Raw genomic sequence first — 22420 nt, 5'->3', positions numbered from 1 at the left:
AAACTTGATCACCAGCTGTGGGCTACATGTATTTACTTGCAGCTTGCCTACGCATGAACAGATGCACTCCCACGGTAATTTGGATTCACTTCTCTGAAAAAGCTCACCAAATGGTATTTCTCTCCTAACACACTAGTAAAAACTATTAATATTTCCTTTCAGCTTTCAGATCAGATGGCCACAAAGTTGTCCTTTCTCCTAAATACTGTCTTTCAGTTTTCTTAGCAGCCTTGCAGGAGAACATAACCATGATGGTAACCTCATCCCACAACCGAAGAGACTGAAGGAAGTGTGAGGAAAGGGCATGAAAAAGCTAATCATGAAAAAGAGTTTGGGGTATTTTTTGAGAATTACCATATCAGTGATTCCAAACACAAGAGAGTTCCAAAAGTGTTTTTGAAGTACTTCTTCCTGTACAAGTATTTCATTCAATCAACAATGACAAAAATCATCATACAAAAGACAGAATCTGTTAAAACTCAGTCAACGACCTTACAATCCAGGAGGTTAATGCTCTAACAACAACAAAAGGACATGAATGGGTTCTGTCTCTGGCATAAAGAGGTAGAGACAACATCCTGTAGAAAAGATTAACAATAAAAAACAAAAAACAAACAATAAAACAAAACAACACTCCCCTCCCTCCCAACATGCGTGCATGCACACGTGAGCACACACACACACACACTCTCCATTTCTAAGGGCTGGTTCTGGGAAGCGGTGCTTTATCTCAGGGTGGTGATCAGTCTGATTCAGTGTTGAGAGATCCATTGCCCACGATCATCTTGCTGTAGGTCTTCTGTTGCTCTTCCTTGTAAGTGTCCTTCACCTTTGCTCTCTTCAACCCACCATCCCTGGGAATAGAAAGGTAAATGAATAAAAGATATTCCCAGCAGTTATTTTAAAGGGTTACCTACCAATACAAGCTGCATGTTGCTTACACCACTGGTTAGCAATGGGACAAAGAATACTGGAATTTGGAAGCAGAATCACCCAGATTCCAGTCTCTGCTCTACTACTTACCAGAGAGATGTTACTGTGAGGAAGGAACAGTTGCTCTGAGGCATGGTTAAAGTAAAGAACAATGTCTCTACTCAGTTTCTTCTTTAGGACAGCTGAATTCAATATGTAGACTCTGTATTAAAACTAGAATTGTTTACCTATCGTTTTCCCCAAGGAAATAAAAATATTGTTGCTGTTGTTTTCATCTAATTGACTTCTATCTTACTAGAAAACCACATAAACAATTTAAAATATGAGTAGATAAAAAAGCTATGGTACAGTACATCTAAGCAATGGAATACTATGCAGCTGTAAAAAAGGATGATCTGTTACCCTCTGAGACAGTATGGAGGGACCTGGACAGTATTATGCTAAGCAAAATAAGCCTCAGAGAAAGACAAGTGTCACATGATCTCACTTATATGTTAAATCTAATGAACAAAATAAACTGATGAATAAAATAGAAACAGAAGCATGGAAACATGAAACAGACTGACAAACCTCAGAGGGGATAGGGGGAACAGGAAGAAATTAACCAAAGAACTCACATGCATATATGCATTACCCATGGACACAGACAATAGGGTGGTAAAGGCCTGAGGTGGGGTGGGATCTGGGAAGAGGGAAGCAATGGTGAGGGGAAAGGGGGGACATCTGTAATACTCTCAACAATGAAGTTTTTTTTTTAAAAAAGAAATATATTCACATAAGAAATGGTGAGGGCAGTGAATATGTGTGAGTAAATTCCTTAAAGATAAATTGGTTAATCATTACTCAAATCTAATCTTCTATTTACCAAGTTGTATTTTCATTCACAGCACTATATTTCAAGTATTTATAATCTTCTGTATTCCAAAACAGACTCAGAATAAAACAAAATAAGAAGTTGCATTCAACTGGTAGTTAGTGTCCACAGGAGCAGCATTCCTTATTCAGACTGTGAATCTTTAAACTCTCTCTAGGATGGTGAAAATACAGACTTGCCTAGGGTATAAGGTCTCTGTGTGGGCGTTTCCTTCTTTGAAGAACACAAAGAAACAACAAATTGTAAGAATTGGGAGGAGACTAGACCATCAGGGTGCACTCTCTCGCCTAATCAAATGTGTTTCATTTTAACTCCTTGGAGGGCATCGACTGAGAACTCACTTACTCTATACTGTGCCTGTTTAATTTTAACCCAGTTAAGCATGTCTGCTTACCAAGTGCTCTCTGATAATGATGAATAAATCACAGGTTAGCCAGTGAACTCAATGCCACGAAGACAAAACTTGACCTACAGACGCCTGTCTGAGTCTGCTGCAATATTCTAGCCTCTCAAGCCAAACATAAGACAGTACACCAGTAAGTCCTCGACTTAAAAATACACATTGGGCCACAGATCTTCCAGAGAGTCCGTTGTAGAAAATTTCCATGAAACAAGGTTATAAATGGTCCACAAAAGCCTCTTTTATCCCAACAAGCTGCCTCGAACCATAGCATTTACATGAATTCCAAACAGCAAGAACTAAGGAAGGGAGGGAGAAGACAGAAGAAAGGCAACTCCTTCTTTCCTGAGGTCCAGGCCAAAAAGGGCAAAATCCTAAATTAGCAACCTTTGCCCTTGAGCATCCTGACGTTATTTTTATTTTTATTTATTTTAGATAGAGTAGAAGGGAGTGAGGGAGGGAGAGAGAGAGAGAGAGAAAGAGATTCATGTGAGAGAGACATATTGACTAGTTGCTTCCTGCACAACCTTAACTGGGGCCGGAGATTGAACCTGCAACCGAAGTACGTGCCCTTGACTGGGAATTGAACCATCAACTCCTTTGTCCAAGGGCCAGAGCTGTAACCACTGAGTGAACCGCCCAGGGCCCTGACATTATTTTAATGCAATTCTCCTTCCCAAGCATCCAGTAAACCTCACACTGCTCTAAGCATGTCAGCTGTGACTTGCCACCCCCATAGACTTCAAAGTTGTACCCAGTTCCCTGTTGCAATGGCAGCAGATCTTAGTTCTTAAGGCAGGCAGCAGTCATATTTAAAAGCCAGTTTAAGATGATATAATTAAGTTTTCATTTAATCTAGGATCCAGACATGTTAATTCAGACCTAATGGGTAAATGACAAATACATCTGGAAATGTAGTGAGTCTATGTTCTTTTTACTTTTTTTTCTTTATTGATTTGAGAGAGAGAGAGGAAGGAAGAGGAAGAGAGAGATAGAAACATCGATGAGAGAGAACATCGATTGGCTGCCTCCTGCATGCCTCCCACTGGGGATCAGGCCCACAACCTGGGCATGTGCCCTGACTGGGAATTGAACCGGTGACCTCTTGGTGCATGGGTCAATACTCAACCACTGAGCCACACTGGCTGGGCAGTCTATGTTCTTTTTAAAGGAGAGGCTAGGTAATTAAAAGTAACCTTCTATTATATTATATGCGTGTGGCCTATTAAAAGGAAATTGAAAGACTCTGTGAATCATTTCCGATAGATTTTACTTAAGACAATTTGATTGGGAGCTTGTCCTGTGGCTGACTCCCTTTGGCTGTTTTTGCCTCTCAAAGCTTTCTTTCTTTCCTTGGTATCTGAGGCTACTGAGCCAAAGCACCAAGCTGTTAACAATGGCTTCAAGACAGGAGCAGGGCTAGGATGTCAGGTAAGAGGAAAGGAGTCACGTATAGAAAACAAGGAAGAGGAAGCCAATTATACAATGAGCATGTACCACTAGGGCGTTTGTAAATTAAGGCATTGTAAGCTAGGGCATTGGGAAGCCTGTCACATCATGATGTTTCACATATTCCAGCTTACAAAGTATAATACAAATGTTAGTCTTAACCTATCTTAACCTTAGGGCCAGCCAATTGCCTTGAACCAGGTACTCATACTCCGGGGTAGTCAACCAGGCATTTAATCAGAAGCCACCATAACACTTCAGCTATCTTTATCTCCCATCAATCTCCCAAGCTTTGTTAATCAGCACAATGGGTTTCCACTGTAGAAATTAGTGGCTTGCTAATTAGCATAATTAGTGGCACATCCAACTTCTAGTCTGTGCTCTTAAGGACACGGATGTGTCCTTCTTGCTTTACTTCCTCCCTGCTAGCCATCTGCTGAGCACACTGAGCAGAGCTGGGGCAGCCGTCTTGGACTGCAGCACACCGAGGATGGTAGAACAACACAGAATTAGTTACTATGCCAACCTGGACCACCAATGTTTATGGGAAAGGGATAAACATGTCTTATTTCAGCTATTGCTATGTTGTATGAACCCCTGTCACAGTCAGCTAAACCTCCAGCTAACCACTATAATAAATAACATTACTAAAGGTTTTTTACATTAAAAATAAAGTGGTAGTACTTCTGAAAAATGTCTTACCAGGCAAGCTCAGTCAATCCTCCTTGTCTAGCTATAGCAGACTTAACCCTGTTGGCAAACCGGACTGCATCTTCTCCTTCCTGGGGGAAAAATTACAAGTACGTCTGGGTACAGAGTTTTCAAACAATGCCTTAAAGTGTCTCAAAATCATTTAGACTTATTTTAAAATAAAAAATTAACATTTTAGCTCAAATATGTTTGAGTCTCAATCAGAGCAAACACCACTTGTTATATCAAGAAAATGCAGTGGTGTGATGTTTCTTTTATTTACCAGGTGTACATATTTATTATGCTCTTTATTAGTCTTATGCAAGATGCATCCTTCCATAATACCTGTAGGTCCAATAAACTATCAGCAATTATAAAAATTATTAGGAAAAAGAGTCTCAATATAAAATGGCCTGATTTGACGAGAACTACATTTTTTTAAAGAAAGATTTTTGCAGTTGTTGTTTTTCAAAATTGATTTTTAGAGAGAGAAAAACATCAAACATTGATGTGAGAGCAGAATATCGACTGGCTGCCTCCTGCACACCCCCTGGCAGGGATCAAGAACTACAACCCGGGCATGTGCCCTGACCAGGAATCGTACCAGCAACCTTTCATTGCAGAGGTGGCTCCCAACTAACTGAGCCATATCAGCCAGGGCAAAGAGAACTGTATTTTTTAAAAATAACTCATTTGCTGAGAAAGCAGAAAGGAAATCCAGCTCTAGCTGATGTGAGGAAAGGAGACACCCAGGTTTTCTTGCCTTTATCTGATGAAAGCCCAGATATTGTTGCCTACGGCATACCTCTCTTGTCATGGGAGGCAAGTACCACACGTCGCAGACGATGGCCCAGCTGGTCATCATTCGAAGCAGGTAGCTCACCATGTTGTATTTACTGCTGTTCCAAAATGCATCACCAAACTGAGGATTATACTGAGGGAAAAAAAAAAAAAAATATATATATATATATATATATATCCCTGTTATGAATTACATAGTGGCTTCTCTTATCCAAGTCAGTCTTTTCAAGGTGGCAGGCCAAACCTCTCAGTCAGACCCCCCCCCAAAAAAGAGAAGCTTCTGCACTTGACAGAAATGACCAAAGAAGGGAACCAAACCAGCAAACTCCTCCGACTACAGCCCAGAGCACTGCAACAAGAGACTGACTTACATGACTCCTTCTTCTAAAAGAACATTTTATAAGAGCTTATTTGAGCGAGACTGATGACATATGCCAGGAACATGACTTTTTTTTTTTTTTTCCTTTATTGATTTTAGAGAAAGGAAGGGAAAGGGAGAGAGAGATGGAAACATCAATGAGAGAGAACATCGATTGGCTGCCTCCTGCATGCCCCACACTGGGAATTTGGCCCACAACCTGGGCATGTGCCCTGACTGGGAATTGAACCAGCAACTTCTTGGTGCATGGATCAACACTCAACCACTGAACCACACTGGCTGGGCAGGTACATGACTCTTAAATGTTTGTCTCCCCAAGTAATAGGAAGGTGGATGAGAATAGGCACAATGTCTGTTTTGCTCATCACTGACTGAGTCCTCAGTACCTGGCTTTGGTCTGGCAGAAGTCCCCTGGTACAAATCCATATACATAGCAACAGGGAGAAAATGACCAACCAAATGGGGTGACATATAAACAACTAGTAAACCTGAGTAATGTACATGTGATTGCTCCTTATTCTCACAAATCTTTAATTTGAAAGTATATCAAAATAAAGCTACCAAGTAACTGCCCTTTTCTGGAGGGAAGAGGGGAACCTGCTTTACCTTAATGGCAACTGGATGTATGGTTCCTCCAATTTCGAAGCTTCCTTTTTTAAACATCATGACTGAAGTGTTGTTGATGCAAGTTCCTGCAGGGAAATGGGGAGGCAGGAGAATATTTTTAAAAGCAGTCATTTTTAAAACAAATATTTAAAAGAAATTACTTTGATATAAAATAATTTAAATTACTCAGATCGTATAAAAATTACAGACATTTTACTACCATTTCACACATCAATTCCTGCTTAAGTAGTAATTTGATCGTCCTAAGCAGGTTTAATGAAACACTTTTACTTTATTATTGAATACTCTAGAGATATAACTTCTTCACGACAGGCAGTAATTTCAACACACTTAAAATAAGAACCTTGAAAAAGCTATGGACAATACCTTTGGTACCCAAAAATAACTTTGAAGTTCAAAAAGGTATGACTTCCATCAGATCTCAACAGAAAGCGAGGAATTACTAGTTTGGAGAAGGCACCCAGTCCCCTAGGACCGCAGATGGGGCTAAGCATGCCAGTTCCAGAACAACCCTCCCTCAAACCCTCGTGCTTGTTATCAACTCGGTAGGCAGTCTCCTTCTTACCTTCAGGAAAAATTAATATGGGTAATTTTTTCTTATCAGCAATGTGTTCTTTTAGTCTGTGGAGAAAAACAAAGGATCAAAATTCTACCTTTAAAAAGAGAGAGATGGGAATCTTCTTTGGTATTCTTTACACTCCACTAGCACAAATATGTGGTAAAGCAATAAGGAGAAGAGAAATAGGACATAAGTAAAGAAAATAAACTCAAGTGAGTCCCTTTCTTTAAAAAAGTGTAAGGATACTGCACTATTCCCTCTCTCTCATCTCAGAGTGATTTCAGTGCCTTCTGCACACTCTTTAGAAAAGAAGGCTAGGCAGTCATGTGACAGGAGCTCTGGAGCCCCTGAGTCATGAGCTTCGCGCCCTTCCCCCTGTACCTTTATTAACTCATCTGAAAAATGGGGATGTTGATTGCTGGATCTGTCTGCCTATGGCCATTAAGTGTAGGAGACTCCTTTAACGGGTCAGGCTGAAATTTCCTAGGAGATATGCACCATAATAAAGCTGAGAATAATGTAAATTCTTCCAGGGTTAGGTCCTACAGCCAGCCCTATATTCCAGCTGTTCACCAGAAGCTGGTAAGGCTGAGAGAGAGATTACCACTGCCAGGGTATCCCATTGCTAAATAATCTGAAGATGGGGATAGTTATTCTAACCTTAAACAAATTTCAACAAGTACTTTTCATTTTACTCCTAAGAGCATGGCTCACCTTCACACTTACAAAAGCAAGGACCAGGGTGCCTTCAGTTAAAGGCCTCAGGCAAAAAGGTGCTTCCCAACAAAGGCTTCATGTAGGTATCTCTATCCTAAATCTCAGAGGTTTCTTACCCTGTTTCACATAGAGATTAGCTGTATCTGTCTCTAGATCAATTTAAGTGATAACAGTCTTTCAGCAATCAATTTACTGATTGATTGATATGATCTATTAATTCACCAGTTACAAACTATTTAACTTTATAAGTAGTAATTTTTTAATTTGAAAATTCATTAACTGGACTATACCTAAATCACTACAATGTAAACTGATGGGCTTTCTAATCTCATCATATATCTCACTATTTCTACAGAATTAAATTTTTTAAAAATCTACCTAAAACACATTCAACAATAAAGATGAGTTAAAAAAAAAAAAAAAATCTAGCTAAAACAGGTGATACACCAGAAAAAGCCTACCACAAATAGAGCTCCATGTTTTAGCTTTAATCCTTAGCACTGCTCTGCCCAAGAGAGATAAGATTTATCAGAGTTGCCCTGGCCGGTTTGGCTCAGCGGTTAGAGCATCGGCCTGTGGTCCTGAGAGACCCGGGTTCGGTTCCTGCTAAGGGCACGTACCTCGGTTGCAGTTTGTCCCCGGCCCTGGTCGGTTGTGCGGGTGGCAGCCACTCGATGTGTCCCTTTCACATCGATGTTTCTCTCTCTCTCTCTCTCTGTTCCTCTCTCTCCCTCCCACTCTACCGGAACAAAAAATGGAAAAATGTCCTCGGGTGAGGATAAAAAAAAAAAAAAAAAAAAAAAAGATTTATCAGAGTTTATGCTACACCAATGGACACTAAGTAATGCAACTGCTTACCTCTTAGTAACCAGGTGTCGATCCTTCATTTCTGAGCGTTCAAACCAGACATGTGGACAAGCCTTGACCATAGCTCTTTGAATAATTCCCATCAATCCACCATGAACCTGGCCTACCTAGAAATACCATCAGAAAAAGAAAAAAAAAAAAAAAAAGTAAACATAAAAGCACAGCTCGACAAAGAAAACTGTGTGTGTGTGTGTGTGTGTGTAAGTAGGAGTAAGTTCCTATTCCCCACTCAGAGAAAAGTTTAACCTTCTTCTACTGACTAAAGTTCTTAGTTTATACAAAAGACATGAATGGCCAAAATAAACAAAAGGTGTTCTTTAGTAGCACCTTTGAATTTTAAGCTATGTTGACATAGTAGCTATATTCTAGCATTAAAGAGTAGAGTAGTCAATATAAGAGCAATTCAAGTTAAAACTACACTAAAATACTATTCCTCGCCTATCAGAGTGAAAACAATCCCAAAGCTTGACAGCATACTCTGAACCGAGGCTATGGGAAATAGTCATGTTATGCATTGTTTGGGATAGGGGAGATTATAACACCCATGGAAGGAAATTTCACAATATCTATCAAAACTGCTTATACATTTATCCTTCAACCCAGTAATTCTACTTCTAGAAATTTATCCTAGAGACAGACCATTTCACTCCAACAGAATGAAAATACAAATGCACAAGGTTTTAGCTTCAGCATTATTTGGAGTTGCTAGATATTGGAAACTAAATGTCCAAACATAAAAAATTAGATTAATAACCTATGGTATATACACCCAGTGGAGTACTATGCATCTGGGAAAAGAACAAGGTTGAACTCTATGATTCATAAGAAATGATTTCCAGGAAACATTATTAAGTGAAAAAAGCAACCTACAAAGAGCAAATATGGTATACTTTTTTCACAAGACAGAAAGAAAAATATACATATCTATTTGTTTATCTCTGCTAAAATCTAGAATCACCAAAAACAGTGAAGTTGAAATCCTACAAGGGTCGGAGAGAATGGGGTAGAATGGACGTGGGAGGGAGTGACACCTCTAGGTATGCCTCTTCTGTTTAGTTTGGACATATGGAAACATATTAATGTGCTACTTATTCAAACATTAAATCAACATGGATGGGACTAGCAAACTGAAAGCAAATGAACCCAACTGTATTTAAATGAATAAAAGAACACTGAAGTAATGGAATGGGGGGAAATCTGAGAAATTTATAAATACAGTATTTGACCACACACCCATCTTCTTGGGTGAGGTACCAAGAAGAATTGCAAAATACCTTGAATTATCCTTACATTTGTTTTTTGTAGTAAAAACAGGTGAAGAAATTCTAAAACAATTTTGGATGTGTTATAGAATTGAGAAAATAAGTTTATATTGTTAGGAAGCAGGATATTCGCTGTGAAACAAGAAAAAAATATATATGAATGGGGAAAGCAAGAAAGAACCCTATGAATCGAATAAATTTATATAGACTGAGATTTCCAATATTATATCAATTATTAGAAATAATACCAGAAATATAAAATATAAATATATTAAAAATAAATGTTTTACATGCATGTTTATAAAGAGAGAGAAAGCCAGTGTATGAGATTTAAATCTCCTGCCTGATTTAAATCCAAACGGCTTTAGGTTTCTATCACTCAACCCAATGGACAGTTCGTAGGTACTATGCTTTTCCAAACATACGTTTTTTTAAACAATGTTTTGAAATATTGGCTAATATTGTAATTGCAACTATACACAACCAAAACATAAAAAATGCCAACAAAATTCTGAGACGCACAGTCACAAATGAGTTATGCTCAACTCTTTGTTGGGCAGGACCCCGAATGAATATGGTCTCAGAAACAAAACCATGAGTAGGTGAGTTGATTAAAATGCCTGAACCTTGTTTTTTTGTCCATAACAAACTCTCAGCCCCAACCTCACTGAATTACAGGGAAGGGCAAACATAATGGATGTGAAAGTGCCTGTCCACATAAATGCAAGGAATTGTTATGGACGCCCAGAACTATGCTGGGGTGGGGGGCTGTCTATCAGGGGTTGTTAACATGAGGGTCCTTGGAAGGGCTTTCTGGAGATCCATAAACATCTTGAAAATAGACACAGAATTATGTTTTATGATGCACATCTGTGTTGTTGCTGTAGTTTGTTTTCCTAAGGGAAAAAGATATATAACTATTAACTGATTCTTAACCAGAAAAGGTTAAGAATTGCCAATTCCCAAAAATCTCTGCAGAGAGTTGGTTAAAGCTTCCTTAGATTCAGAAAGAACCCAACAACTTAAGAGAAATTTAACAATGTGTAATATATCTGAATTTATATTTTAGACAAATTAAATGCCCGGCAATAAGTTAGGATTTTTACAAAGGCCTTCAAACCCCCCCTTGGTGATTGTATAACCCGTGTATAGTCAAATACCCACACATGTGGCAGAACTCCCCACTCTCCTACCTATAGCACACAATAATGGCTTCCTTCTAATGCCTCCCCAGAAAAGCACACCAACCGTGACTATCGGTCACAGGAGCTGACAAGTGGGGAAAAAAATCCATCTGCTCTTCCTGAAGCCCAAGCCACCACATGAGAAATGAAAAGAAGATTCCCTAGGACCTGTCTCCCATCATTCCACTCCACACACAGCTTGGGGCATATCTACCTCTATCATTCTCCAAACTTCACCTGACACAGACACAAAGGAGATGAAGGAAATCTTGACACGTTCTTAAGGGCGACAGGAAACGCAGATTTGAAAAAAATGCCAGAATGCGGTTCACCACATGAAAAGGTCTTTTGAGATGTTTGATTTTACTGTGGGCTTTTTTGTTTGTTATAGAGGTTTTTTTTTTCTTTTGGGGCTATAGACAAGAACTGAGAAAGACAATGTGGTATAAATATTTGCCTTTCTTGCTTAATCTGCATTAAAGGATAGTTTGTTTGTTTGTTTGTTTGTTTGTTTGTTTGTTTTAATTGCATATGACTCCCTGAAGGAAGACATACCTAACTAGCTGGTAAGAGATTTTCACAGCTCTAAGCAAGAAGACTTGAATCTCTGAAGGTATCATTAAACATCACAGGGATTTTAAAAGCAAGATGGAATCTTTATAAAGTCATATCAAGCTCAAATATGTCTGCATTTCAGTAAGTTGAATTTTATTACCTTAAATACAATGGTTATCTTCTTTCTTTTTCTTGCACTATATATTCTTCATGTAAATATGTTAACATATAGTTATAGAAGTATAACCCAGTCACTTTCTAATATAGACTTTCTGTTTTGTGCCAAAATAAATTCAAAAGTTCAGCAAACCACAAAACACGTAACTACTTGAAATGTCAATAAGCTGCTCTTACCATAGCATAGCATCCGTCTGTGGTTAAGATCAAAACATCTATTGGAGAAGTATGATTGGCAACACAAATGCCTCCCTTCTGGGGTCTGTATTGCCTGTAATTACAAACAATGGTGAATACTAACCCTTGGAAAATGGTTAGTTTTCCACAGAACAGCATGTAGATATTCATCCTATTTTGTTTTGAAAAGTCCATTAAAAAATAAAGTTCAAAGTATATGGGCCCACCTTAAAAATGTTATCTCTAGGCTGTAATGATGGGATTAGAGTAAGAGTATAGGAGAAGGGTCCCCTGACTTTCACTTTACATATTTACCTTACTTTTTGTAATGACCACATTTTCCTTTTATGATGAAAAACTAATTTTAAAATATTAGATTGAATTATAAAGATTCCATGACTTTAATAAATTTTGTGATAAATTTCATTTATCATAAGCATTTTCCTATTATTTCAGTCTTCATAAGTATCACTTTTAGAGGCTTCATGGTGGTTCACAGAGTAAATTTACTATAGTTTCCTTCCTCCCTCCTATGCCCATAAAACAGAAGTTGGCAAACTTTTCCTATTGCAGGCCAGATAGTATATACTTTAATTTTTGCAAGCCAGCCAGTCCCTTCAAAACTACAGGACTCTGCTGTTTTGGCACAAAGGCAGCCAGACATAATATGTAAATGAATGAGCATGATTTTATTCCAATAAAACTTTATTTACAGAAAAAAGATGGTGGGCCACATTGGCCTACAGGCTCTGTCTTACAGTTCAACCAGTATTGAACACTAAAGAAGCAAAGCAGTTTTCTTTGGGTCTCTACAAAGAAGAAAGGGAACCAAATGCACAACTTTAGCCTGTTGTCCTTAAAATTAGAAGCAATTCTATAAAAAGTTAAGAACTCTCTATGTAATTAAAGCACCTTTTCTGTAGAAGGTATCTCCTCTGCTCACACTTCTTCCAAAGCATCTTCTTTTACTCATAGTCCAATCACAAAATCATATAATTTTAGAGATTGAAGGGGCCCTTTATGGGAAAAGCCAAATGATAAAATGTTTCCCTTCCACAAATGAAACAGAAGAATCTAGTCAGTAAAAAATTAGAGGCTTGCCCTGGCCAGTTTTGCTCAGTGGTTAGAGCATCAGCCCACAGACCAAGGAGTCCCGGGTTTGATTCCGGCCAGGGACACGTGCCTCGGTTGCGGTTTGTCCCCCGCCCCAGTTGGGGTCGTGCGAGTGGCAACCAGTCGGTGTGTCTCTCTCACGTCAATGTTTCTCTCTCTCTCCCTCTCTCCCCTCCCTTCTCCCATTCTTTCTGAAGATAAATGTAAAAATATCCTTGGGTGAGGATTTAAAAAAAAAAATTAAAGGCTTGTTCTAGAAGTTTTGAAACAATGACTTAAATGTAAGAAAAAATAAAATTGAGTTAACAGAAATGTTACCCATCAAAATTACTCTCATTTAGCTAATAATTTCACTTAGCTACCTTTGCCTTCTTTGTCTAAGGGTGAGGGAAGCAGAATGCTGGGTTAGGTTCTAAGGCGCAGTTACGGGATTCTCGAAGTGGGCAGAACTGAGAGCAGAGGCTGGGCCTCCAGACTCCAAGTCCAGTCCTCCTTCAGCTACACTACAGGTCTATCACCTTCACACACTATTTAAATCAGACAGACTCCATTCAAAATCTGATTGCCACTTCCTGCGTAACCCTAGACAACCAATCCCTGAGCCTCCAATTCTTCACCTGTAAAACAGGTAACAGTGCCTCTCATAGTGGTGACCTACAAGAAGCACAGGCCTGGCCTGCACACCACAAGTGCCCAATGGCCAAGTGTCATTACATGTTTATCAATATGTCCCTTCTGCAACCAGATTGCTTTTAAAAGTGTTTTTGTGTATTGTTATGTCTGTGACACTCTAAGAAGTAGGGATGAACACACAGGAAGTACTCTCATGTCACCTGTCAATCACACACTGATCCACCTGGCGAAATGCAGGCGCAAAGCCAGCAGACACTCACTTGTTATGATAATGAATGGTCCCAGAGAGGGCTCGCACACAGATCCGGCAGCAGGTCAGGTGGACCAGTTCGCTCAGCCAGCTTTTGAGGCTGAAGGAAAGAAAAAACATTGTATTGTGGAGTTCTGGGCACTCCAAGAAATAATGCAATAAAAGTTTTACTGTGCTCCTTCTCAGCAGCATCCTGTGCTTCATCTGAAACACAAGCATAGTTCAATTCTTATAGCCCCACCAAGGCATTTAGGACAAACACTAAAGGAAAGCAGCTGCCACCCACTCACTCACTCTCCTGATAAATTCCTGACCCAGATAAGCTGAGGCTTCTTTGGTCTCAGCCGTATGAGTCTGACAACACTACAAGACTCTCCTGCTTTCCTAGAGTTCCTCGGTCATTTTCTTTCTTCTTTCTCTTTCCTTTGAAAAAATTCCTTACGGTGTATATGAAAGTATGATGAAAAATCAAATCACAACTATAGAATATGAAGTAAGCAAGGTTTTAACAAGTGTGTTGAGGCCGTCAGTTTGATGCAGTACACAGAAATTAAACAAATACTCTCTTTGTAGACATCGCTAAGAAAGGGATAGTCCTATTTATGGCAGGTGGAGGGAAACATGTCACCTGCTGTCTGGCAGCTGCCCAACCAGTGTAGTTCCAATAACCAACAAACCGATTCCAATGAAAGCCAAGGTGACTCTGAAAAAAGAAGAGAAAAGGTAAAGCAAAAGTTTAGTTGAATAGTAGGGGTAAAGGAAAATAACCTAAAAGTTCACAAATAATAAAACTGCAACTAAATTGTGGGGCATCCACACTAGGATATATGGTGCAGCCATGAAAAGAATTGGGTTAATCTACAGATTCTGACATGCAAGAATGGTCCTTTGTACACTTTGAGAGCAAAAAACCAAAGTTTCAAAATAGTACAAGAAGAATGACACCATTTTCAAAATAACAGCAGGCACACAACTCTTCTACAAATGCACAGAGAAGGCCTGGAAATCATTCACAGACTGTCAAGTTCAATCTGCACAATAATCAGAGGGTTAAGTGGGCTAGTGAAGGGAATACATTAAAAGTCTTACCCTTCTGCTTTTCTGAGTTATTTTAATTTTTAAATTACTCTGAATTATTTTAAATACATACATAGTAACTTCTATAAGAAAAAAGTTTTATGTTGTATAAGGAAGTCATTTCAGGTTGAAAGTAGTCATTAGGTTTTGTTCAGGATACTTTGGTGTGGCGTGATATGGTAAAAGAATATCTTTCAAAGATCTGAAAACCACTTGTTTTTTCCTGTGGTTTTTAATGACAGGGGAGCAAAAGGGTACAATTCAAATTTTTCTTAAAGGAATTTAAATTTTATAGCAAATGGCAAAAAAAGTTGTCCTTAACAGGCTCCTTCATAATAAGAACTCTAAATTATATATTCCTCGGTGCAATGTAACTGTTGTTTCTTTGTATGGTTTCAGATGACGTGGAGGTCAGCAAACAAGATGACTGACAATACCTCTAATTGCCACGTAGATACTTTCTCATCTTTGAAAAGTGCTTTTAATATACATTTCAATAACTTCGAGAATAAACGGTCATTTTAAAAATGTAAATAGAATTCCTCAAAAAGAAAAAGCTGAGATTATTAATATTTCAAAAAAATAGGGTTTCTTCATAAACACCTTATTAAGGTATTAGTCTTGGTTTAACACTTTTTGACACAGCAACTTGAAAGTCAAATTCAGTTTTCTTTAGTTGCCATATTTTCATCTCAGTCACTGACACAATAACTAAATCACTGTTTTAATCTCAACCATCAATTATGCAAACATTTTTAAAAGATTTGCCATCGCCCTGGCTGGTGTGATTCATTGGCTGAGTGTCATCCAGTGCACCAAGAGGTCACCAGTTCGATTCCTGGTCAGGGTATATGCCCAGGTTGCAGGCTCGATCCCCAGTAAGGGTATGCAGGAGACAGCTGATCGATGTTTCTCTCTCTCTCTTTCTCCCTCCTTCCCTCTCCCTTTCTCTATCTAAAATCAATAAAATATATTTTAAAAAATAAAATAACGTGTTTTGCCATCTTGCCCTAATGAAAATCACTTGTTCCTACACATTAAATCAGAAGGGGTGACATTTTAACATGTTTAACATTGTGCTCATAACCATTGAAGGTTTCTGTTTGCAAGACTAAAGGCCAGAAAATTATCTTTTCCAGTTTAAGTGAGCAAACAGGAGAGTTCTCTTAGATGACAAGGTTTCAGCCACAATCTGCTTTGTGTTTTTTTAAGAGCTTTACAGAGTTACAATTATATATCATAAAATGCACCCAACTTCAAATGTACAACCCAATGGTTTTTGGCATATTCACCGAGTTGTGCGATCACCAACACAATTATTTTTGGTACAATCTGTTTTTTGTAATGCTCACTTTGTAGCAACTCCTTCTTTCGGACATCTTTTACAAAGCAATTCTTTCATAATGAAGACTATGTACTAAGAGTAGGAATCTTTTTTTTTTTTCTTTCTTGATTTTAGAGGGAGAGGAAGGGAGAGGGAGAGAGAGATAGAAACATCAATGAGAGAGAACATCGACTGGCCACCTCCTGCCTGTCCCTCACTGGGGATCTGGTCCACAACCTGGGCATGTGCCCTGACCAGGAATCAAACCAGTGACCTCTTGGTGCACGGGTCAAAGCTCAACCACTAAGCCACACCAACTGGGCTAGAGTAGGAATCTTAATTCTGCCATTTCTTCTTGTTCTTGGATGCTTACATTACAGAATTATCCTAGATCTGGTTTCTTTGTAAGAATCTTTTATGTCACTTATCTATTTTGTGAGCATTACTTTAGTTTAAACTAGGTAATAAAATCATAACACCACTTGCTGGACACCCACAGCAGATGAAAGCTAACCAGCGAATGAGGGAAGCTCAAGTACTCTGTGTCATAAAATCCTCACTGTTCCCTCAGGTTGCCTTGGATATGGTACCTGACCGATGAACCAAGTGAAGATAGAAGAGCTTATCTATACACTCAGCTTCACTAAGGTTTCATTTCTTTTTAAGAATAAAAACAATAAATGGAAGCTTAATTATAATAAACTAGAAACGTCTTATAAATAAAAGCTCAAATATTTCCTTCCTGCATGCCAGTAGGTGGTCTTGGGCATCCCCAGAGTACATGAACTCCACTTCGGGAACACTGGCTTAAGGTTCAAGCAAAAGTGTACAGAAAGCCCAACCACAGTGGTTCAGTTGGTTGAGCATCATCTGTGCACCGAAAGGGTGCAGGTTCAATTCCTGATCAGGGCATATACCTGGGTTGAGGGTTCACTCCCTGATTGGGGGGTATAAGGAAAGCAACCAATGGATGTTTCTGTCCCACAATGATGGTTTTCTCTCTTTCTCTCTCTCAGCATGTCCTTGGATGAGGATTAAAAAAAGAAAAAAGTGCCCTGGCCAGTTTGGCTCAGCGGTTGGAGCGTCGGCCTGCGGTCCGGAGAGACCCGGGTTCGGTTCCCGCTAAGGGCACGTACTTCGGTTGCAGTTTGTCACCGGCCCTGGTTGGTCGTGTGGGTGGCAGCCACTCAATGTGTCCCTTCACGTCGATGTTTCTCTCTCTCTCTCCCTTCCTCTCTCTCCCTCCCATTCTATCTGTACAAAAAATGGAAAAATATCCTCAGGTAAGGATAAAAAAAAAAAAAAAGTATATGTGAAACCCTGAATTTCACTTTGTTATCACAGCTGAAATGATTCTCTAGAGATGTAGCGTGCCCCCAATATCTAGACACTGGCAACACGAGCACAAGAAAATAGAAAGAGTTTCTTAGAAATATGCCTTTGCTTATACTTAAGCAATCTCTTTCCTTGTAATAAATCAGAATGAGGCAAGTATGGGCCACCCTAGGGATGGTAAAGAGGTTTCATATGTACCAATTTTGTTGGCTAGTAGCAACTGCCTGGGAAGTTCTATTGAGAGGATACCAAGGCCATGCCCAAGGGAAAAGAAGCAAGACAATCAGCAGCAATGTTGTGACTGGTACACATGCTTCCTACCTGTCACCACCATGATACACAAACCTTGATCACTTGTGCTTCACCCCAATGCCCAGTGTCACCTCCTCTACTCCTTCCACACTATGGTTTAGTCAATGGGGCTTGAGGGTACCTCACCAGGTGGCACTCAAACTTAGAACCAGAAGGAGAGCCAAGTGTAGAACTTTTCATACGAAAAGTGAGTGATCATAAATGGATGTGGATGGAAAAAATTCAGTCTTCAGAATGGCTCTCTCCTATGTGGTAACCACTCTCAGAAGTCTGTTCACTCCTGTGCAGCTATGCACCACTACAGACCGGCAAAGGGAGACAGTTACAGTCTGGTTGACACACAGTGAATGTGAAACTGTAAATCCTCTTCTTTTTTCTCACATCGCTTTCTACCCATAAAATTATCTATGACGGAAAGGGTAACACGGATCCAAACTAATATATATTGGATTCTGAATAAACACCTTAATTTGGGGATGGGGGGAATATACAGGGAGAATAGATACTTAATACATTCCTGTAGTGGTCACATTTGGTGATGTTTTCTTTTCTTTTTTGTATGTGCCCCTAGCGGGAACCAAACCCAGGACTCTCTGGTCCGCAGGCCAACGCTCCAACCGCTGAGCCAAACTGAACAGGGCGGTAGTGTTTTCTTAAGTGGGAGGGAGTGAGAGTAGTTTCATCATACTTGCATGTGGCCATTACATACACAATTTTAAAAGAAAGCTGAACCAATTATACCATCAAATTGCTGGGCAGGAGACGCACCTCAAGGGTAGCAGGACACAGTAGCGTATTATGACGCCCAGCACCCACACCAGGGTGAGCCGCAGACTGATGTACTGGAAATTTATATTGGTCCTTGTGAGAAGATTCCAGGACACTAGCTCCTCTGAGGAGAACCTCTGGGTCACTTCATCTTCTACAATGGCTTCCAATCCCTTCTTGGAGAAATAAAACGCATCAGACAGCTCGAAGTCCCTTCCTCGAAGACCAGAGAGCCCCTTTTCCATGGGTGACTCATCTCTTTCGATAATACCTTAAAAGAAAACATCAAGACATAAGAAAATGCCATAGGACATACAAACAAATGACCAAAGGGCCAACTGTGCACAAGACAAGTCAACTGAACAGGTAACACGGCAGATTTCAGAAATAAAAAACAAGCCACTGCGGTGGAAGAAGAGGTGGAATCACTAAGTCTGCATGAAATGGCTCTACCCAAGGATGTACATTTACTCCAGAGGAACCTTGATCCTTAATAACTCTCTTGTTACATTTCCCCCTTCACACCATCAGCGAAAGAACTCGTGGAAACCACTCTCCCCAGTACAGACCAAGACTATAAAAGTAACGACATCTGTTCTCCCCTGACAAAAACCCTAAAGCCAAAAAACCAAGAAAAATGGCAAAAGGTATTTACCACAAATGGCCAAAGGTTGGTGTTTTTAATACGTAAAAATTATTTTATCAGAAAAACACAGGCTCCTACAGAAAAGTAAGCAAAGTTCATGAACTGAATTTACAGAAACAACATAGTTAAAGACATCTAGGAATCAAGGAAATGTGAATTAGACAGACTGGCCTATTTATATTATCAAATCAGCAACATTTTTAGTAATAAATTTCAATGACAGAGATAATACAGGTACTGTCATACTCAATTTGTATGAGTATGAACCAGTAGCAACTTTGTCAAAAATCTATTGGGCATGAAGAGACTAAAAATAGTTTTGCTGATAACTCAATAATTCCAATTTTAAGAACCTGCCATAGAAAAATAATCAGAAATGTAAGCAAGAGTGTTCACTGCCACATTTTCCATTATAATCGATCCAGACAATGAGATACAATACATCCATTAATAAATACTCTAATGTTAAGTGAAAAAAGGCAGAATCTAAAACTATAGTTGTAGCATTTTCCATTATAATCAATCCAGATGATAAGCTATAATACATCCATCAATAAATACTCTAATGTTAAGTGAAAAGAAAGCAGGATCTAAAACTATAGTTTAACTCTATTCACTGAAAAAAATGTTAAGAAGGGCATATTAAGTAGTTATCTCTGGACAATAAGATTAGACTTGTCCTCTTTATACTGTTATTGCATTTTCCATAAAGAAAATAATCCAAAGATTTTCCAAGTAGCAGCAATTTATAAATCGAAAAATGACTACTGCCACCCAGTTCTAACGACTAAAAAAGAAAAATTGAGGAGAAGGTCTTTAAAGAATAAAGAGTAGCTATATACACAGTGGTGTGACTATCCACTTGTCCCTCTGAGGTGTATCACAAAGAAAAAAATGTATTTCCTAGATTAGAAAAGTCTTTTCTTTTGAGGTGAAGATTAAGGTGTTAAATTCCTCAGAAACTGTCCCCTGTGATTTTCTCCCTTTCCAGTTTCCTAGGAAACCAGTGAGGAGAGTGGAGAGTACTATGTTAGGTATCCTCTGGAGAGCTTGTATGAGATCCACAGAGGGAGCTGTACTGTGTCCGTTTTTGAAGGAAAAGCAGCATAATGCACCGGAGTAGAAAGGAATGAGGACCTGGAGTCCAAAGTCAGGTACTGTTTAGGACATCGACCAGCTCTATGACTATCATTGATAGTCAAGTCACCTAACTTGATGTCTCTTTTATAAATTGGGGTGGGAGGGGGAGCAGTTTCCTTACAGAGTTGAAGTTTTGTGATTTTACTTTTGATTTTTTTGGGGGGTAGTTTTGGTTTGTTTGTTTTTGTCCACATATAAAGCTAATACCTTCACCTTAAGAATTAGCACAATAAACTAAGTTCCTGACTAATTATTACATTATCTTTTTCAGTGGTCAAATCTAAGTGATTTAACCTTTCTCCATCTCTGAAAATTAGTATGAGAGAATGAACCAAGACAGTGTCACTATTGAACTACCCTCTTGTTCTCAGGTACTGCAATACAAAGCAGGTTACTCAATCCAACTACTGACCAAAATTTCACAGTGCAAGAGTTTCATTTAGCAATATATAGAATTTTTTTAAGTCTGGAAGAGGAGGGAAGAACAAGCTATTCAGCAAATTTCTGAATGAAACACAAGAGACAGAGGACAGGCCTAAACCTAACCTCTTCCAGAGGGGCCTGAGATAAGAAAAGTAAGTTCAAGGGGGCTCATGCTATTTAGCTGAGCCAGAAGAGAAGATCCGTAAACAGAAGCCAGGTCCCTACCCCCTACACCTTGATGTGTGATCTTTTCTCTGCTCCCTGGCCTTCTTTATTCTGTGTAACTCAAATAAAATAGAACACAATTTTCTGTTTTCATTAAACCTCTCTCAAAAGTGTGTGGGTAACTGTAATGCATCTAACTGACAATGAATTAATTTCCAGAATATATTAAGACATACAAAAGATGAATAAGAAAAAGTCAAAGAACCTGGTAAAAATTTTAGCTAAGAATATGACAAGTAGGTCACAAAAAGAATAAGCCTTAATGACTAAACATTTAAAAAATGCTTAACTTCACTATAATTAGAGAAACGCAAACTAAAACCACATTATCATGCCATAAGAACTGATAAAAATATTAAATTGAATAATATCAAGTGTTGGTGAAGACTTGGGACAATGGAGATATAATTAGGACAACTATGCTGCAAAGTGATTTGGCACTGCTTGGTAAATTTTAAACTATTCATAGCCCAAGACCCAGATATTACACTCCCAGGTATACTTCAGGAATACTTTTGTTTAATAATTTTGAATATACAGAAAAGTTACAACAATAGTTCACTTCATCCAGAATTACTAATTGCCAACTTTGTTGCAATTAGTTACTTCTGACTTATTGTTCTATCTCTATAATTATAAAAAGACACTTGTTTCTGAACCATTTGCGAACAGATTGCAGACATCATATCCTTTATCCCCAAATATTTCAGCAGAGATTTCCTTCGGACATGGAGCTTCACTTATTTAGCCACAGTACACTTATCAAAATCAGGACAATGTCAGAAACTAACATAACTGCAATACTAGCAGTATCTAATCTATAGACCTTATACAATTTTGACAATTGTCCGAGTTATATCTCTCATAAGAATTTTTTTTTCTCTGGTCCAGAATTCAACCCAGGATCAAACATTATATTTACAGGTCAAGTCTCTTTAGTCTCCTTTAATATGAAAGGTTCCGCAGGTGCCTTTGTTTTTCAAAGGTATTAACATTTTTAAGAGTACAAGCCATTTATTTTGAGAATGTCTCTTAATTCATATTAATCTGATGTCTCTTTATGATTAGATGCAAGTCGTATATGCTTCTGGCAGAAATACTATGTAAGTCATGTTACGTCCTTCTTAGCGCACCAAATGGGAGGCACGTTATATGTTGTAATTAGTCCCATATTGGTGACCGTTCACTCTGACCACTTGGTTTAAGGCAGTTAGTGCTTACTAGGTTCTTCTGTGGTAAAGTTACTGTTTTTCTGTTTTTGATTAGTAAGTAGATACTTATTATCTCTAACTATCTATAAAGGGAAGATACTTGAGACTACAGAACTGTCCTACTCCTCAAACTTTCACCCAGCGGTATTGGCATCATTGTATGATTCTTACATGAATAAATCGGGGCTGTGTGCCTTTTAAAATAGTACTTTCTCAACTCTTCATACCTTCCACATTTATTTGGCATTCTACCTTAATGAAGATGTTTTCCCTTATACTCTAGAGCAGTGATTTTTAAACCTTTTTCATCTC

General features: G+C 38.7%; 1 protein-coding gene across 2 annotated transcripts in view; it reads right to left on the bottom strand.

The window, feature by feature from the left end:
- Positions 1-642: 642 nt before the first annotated feature.
- GPAT3 (glycerol-3-phosphate acyltransferase 3) overlaps positions 643-22420 on the bottom strand; it is a 57688-nt gene continuing 35910 nt past the window's right edge. For both annotated transcript variants that reach the window (XM_036266198.1, XM_036266208.1), the window contains exons 4-13: positions 18464-18734; positions 14276-14350; positions 13658-13747; positions 11652-11745; positions 8288-8403; positions 6719-6774; positions 6133-6218; positions 5152-5280; positions 4359-4438; positions 643-854 (exon numbers count right to left, since the gene is read on the bottom strand). In XM_036266198.1, coding sequence (XP_036122091.1) covers positions 743-854; positions 4359-4438; positions 5152-5280; positions 6133-6218; positions 6719-6774; positions 8288-8403; positions 11652-11745; positions 13658-13747; positions 14276-14350; positions 18464-18734 — 1109 coding nt within the window. In that variant the 3' untranslated portion in view covers positions 643-742. The remainder of the gene's footprint in view (positions 855-4358; positions 4439-5151; positions 5281-6132; positions 6219-6718; positions 6775-8287; positions 8404-11651; positions 11746-13657; positions 13748-14275; positions 14351-18463; positions 18735-22420) is intronic.

The sequence above is a fragment of the Molossus molossus genome, unplaced genomic scaffold, assembly GCF_014108415.1.
Source record: "Molossus molossus isolate mMolMol1 unplaced genomic scaffold, mMolMol1.p scaffold_m16_p_1, whole genome shotgun sequence".
Lineage (NCBI taxonomy): Eukaryota > Metazoa > Chordata > Mammalia > Chiroptera > Molossidae > Molossus > Molossus molossus.
Note: the sequence above shows the minus strand (reverse complement) of the source record. Positions and strands in the feature narration are given on the sequence as shown.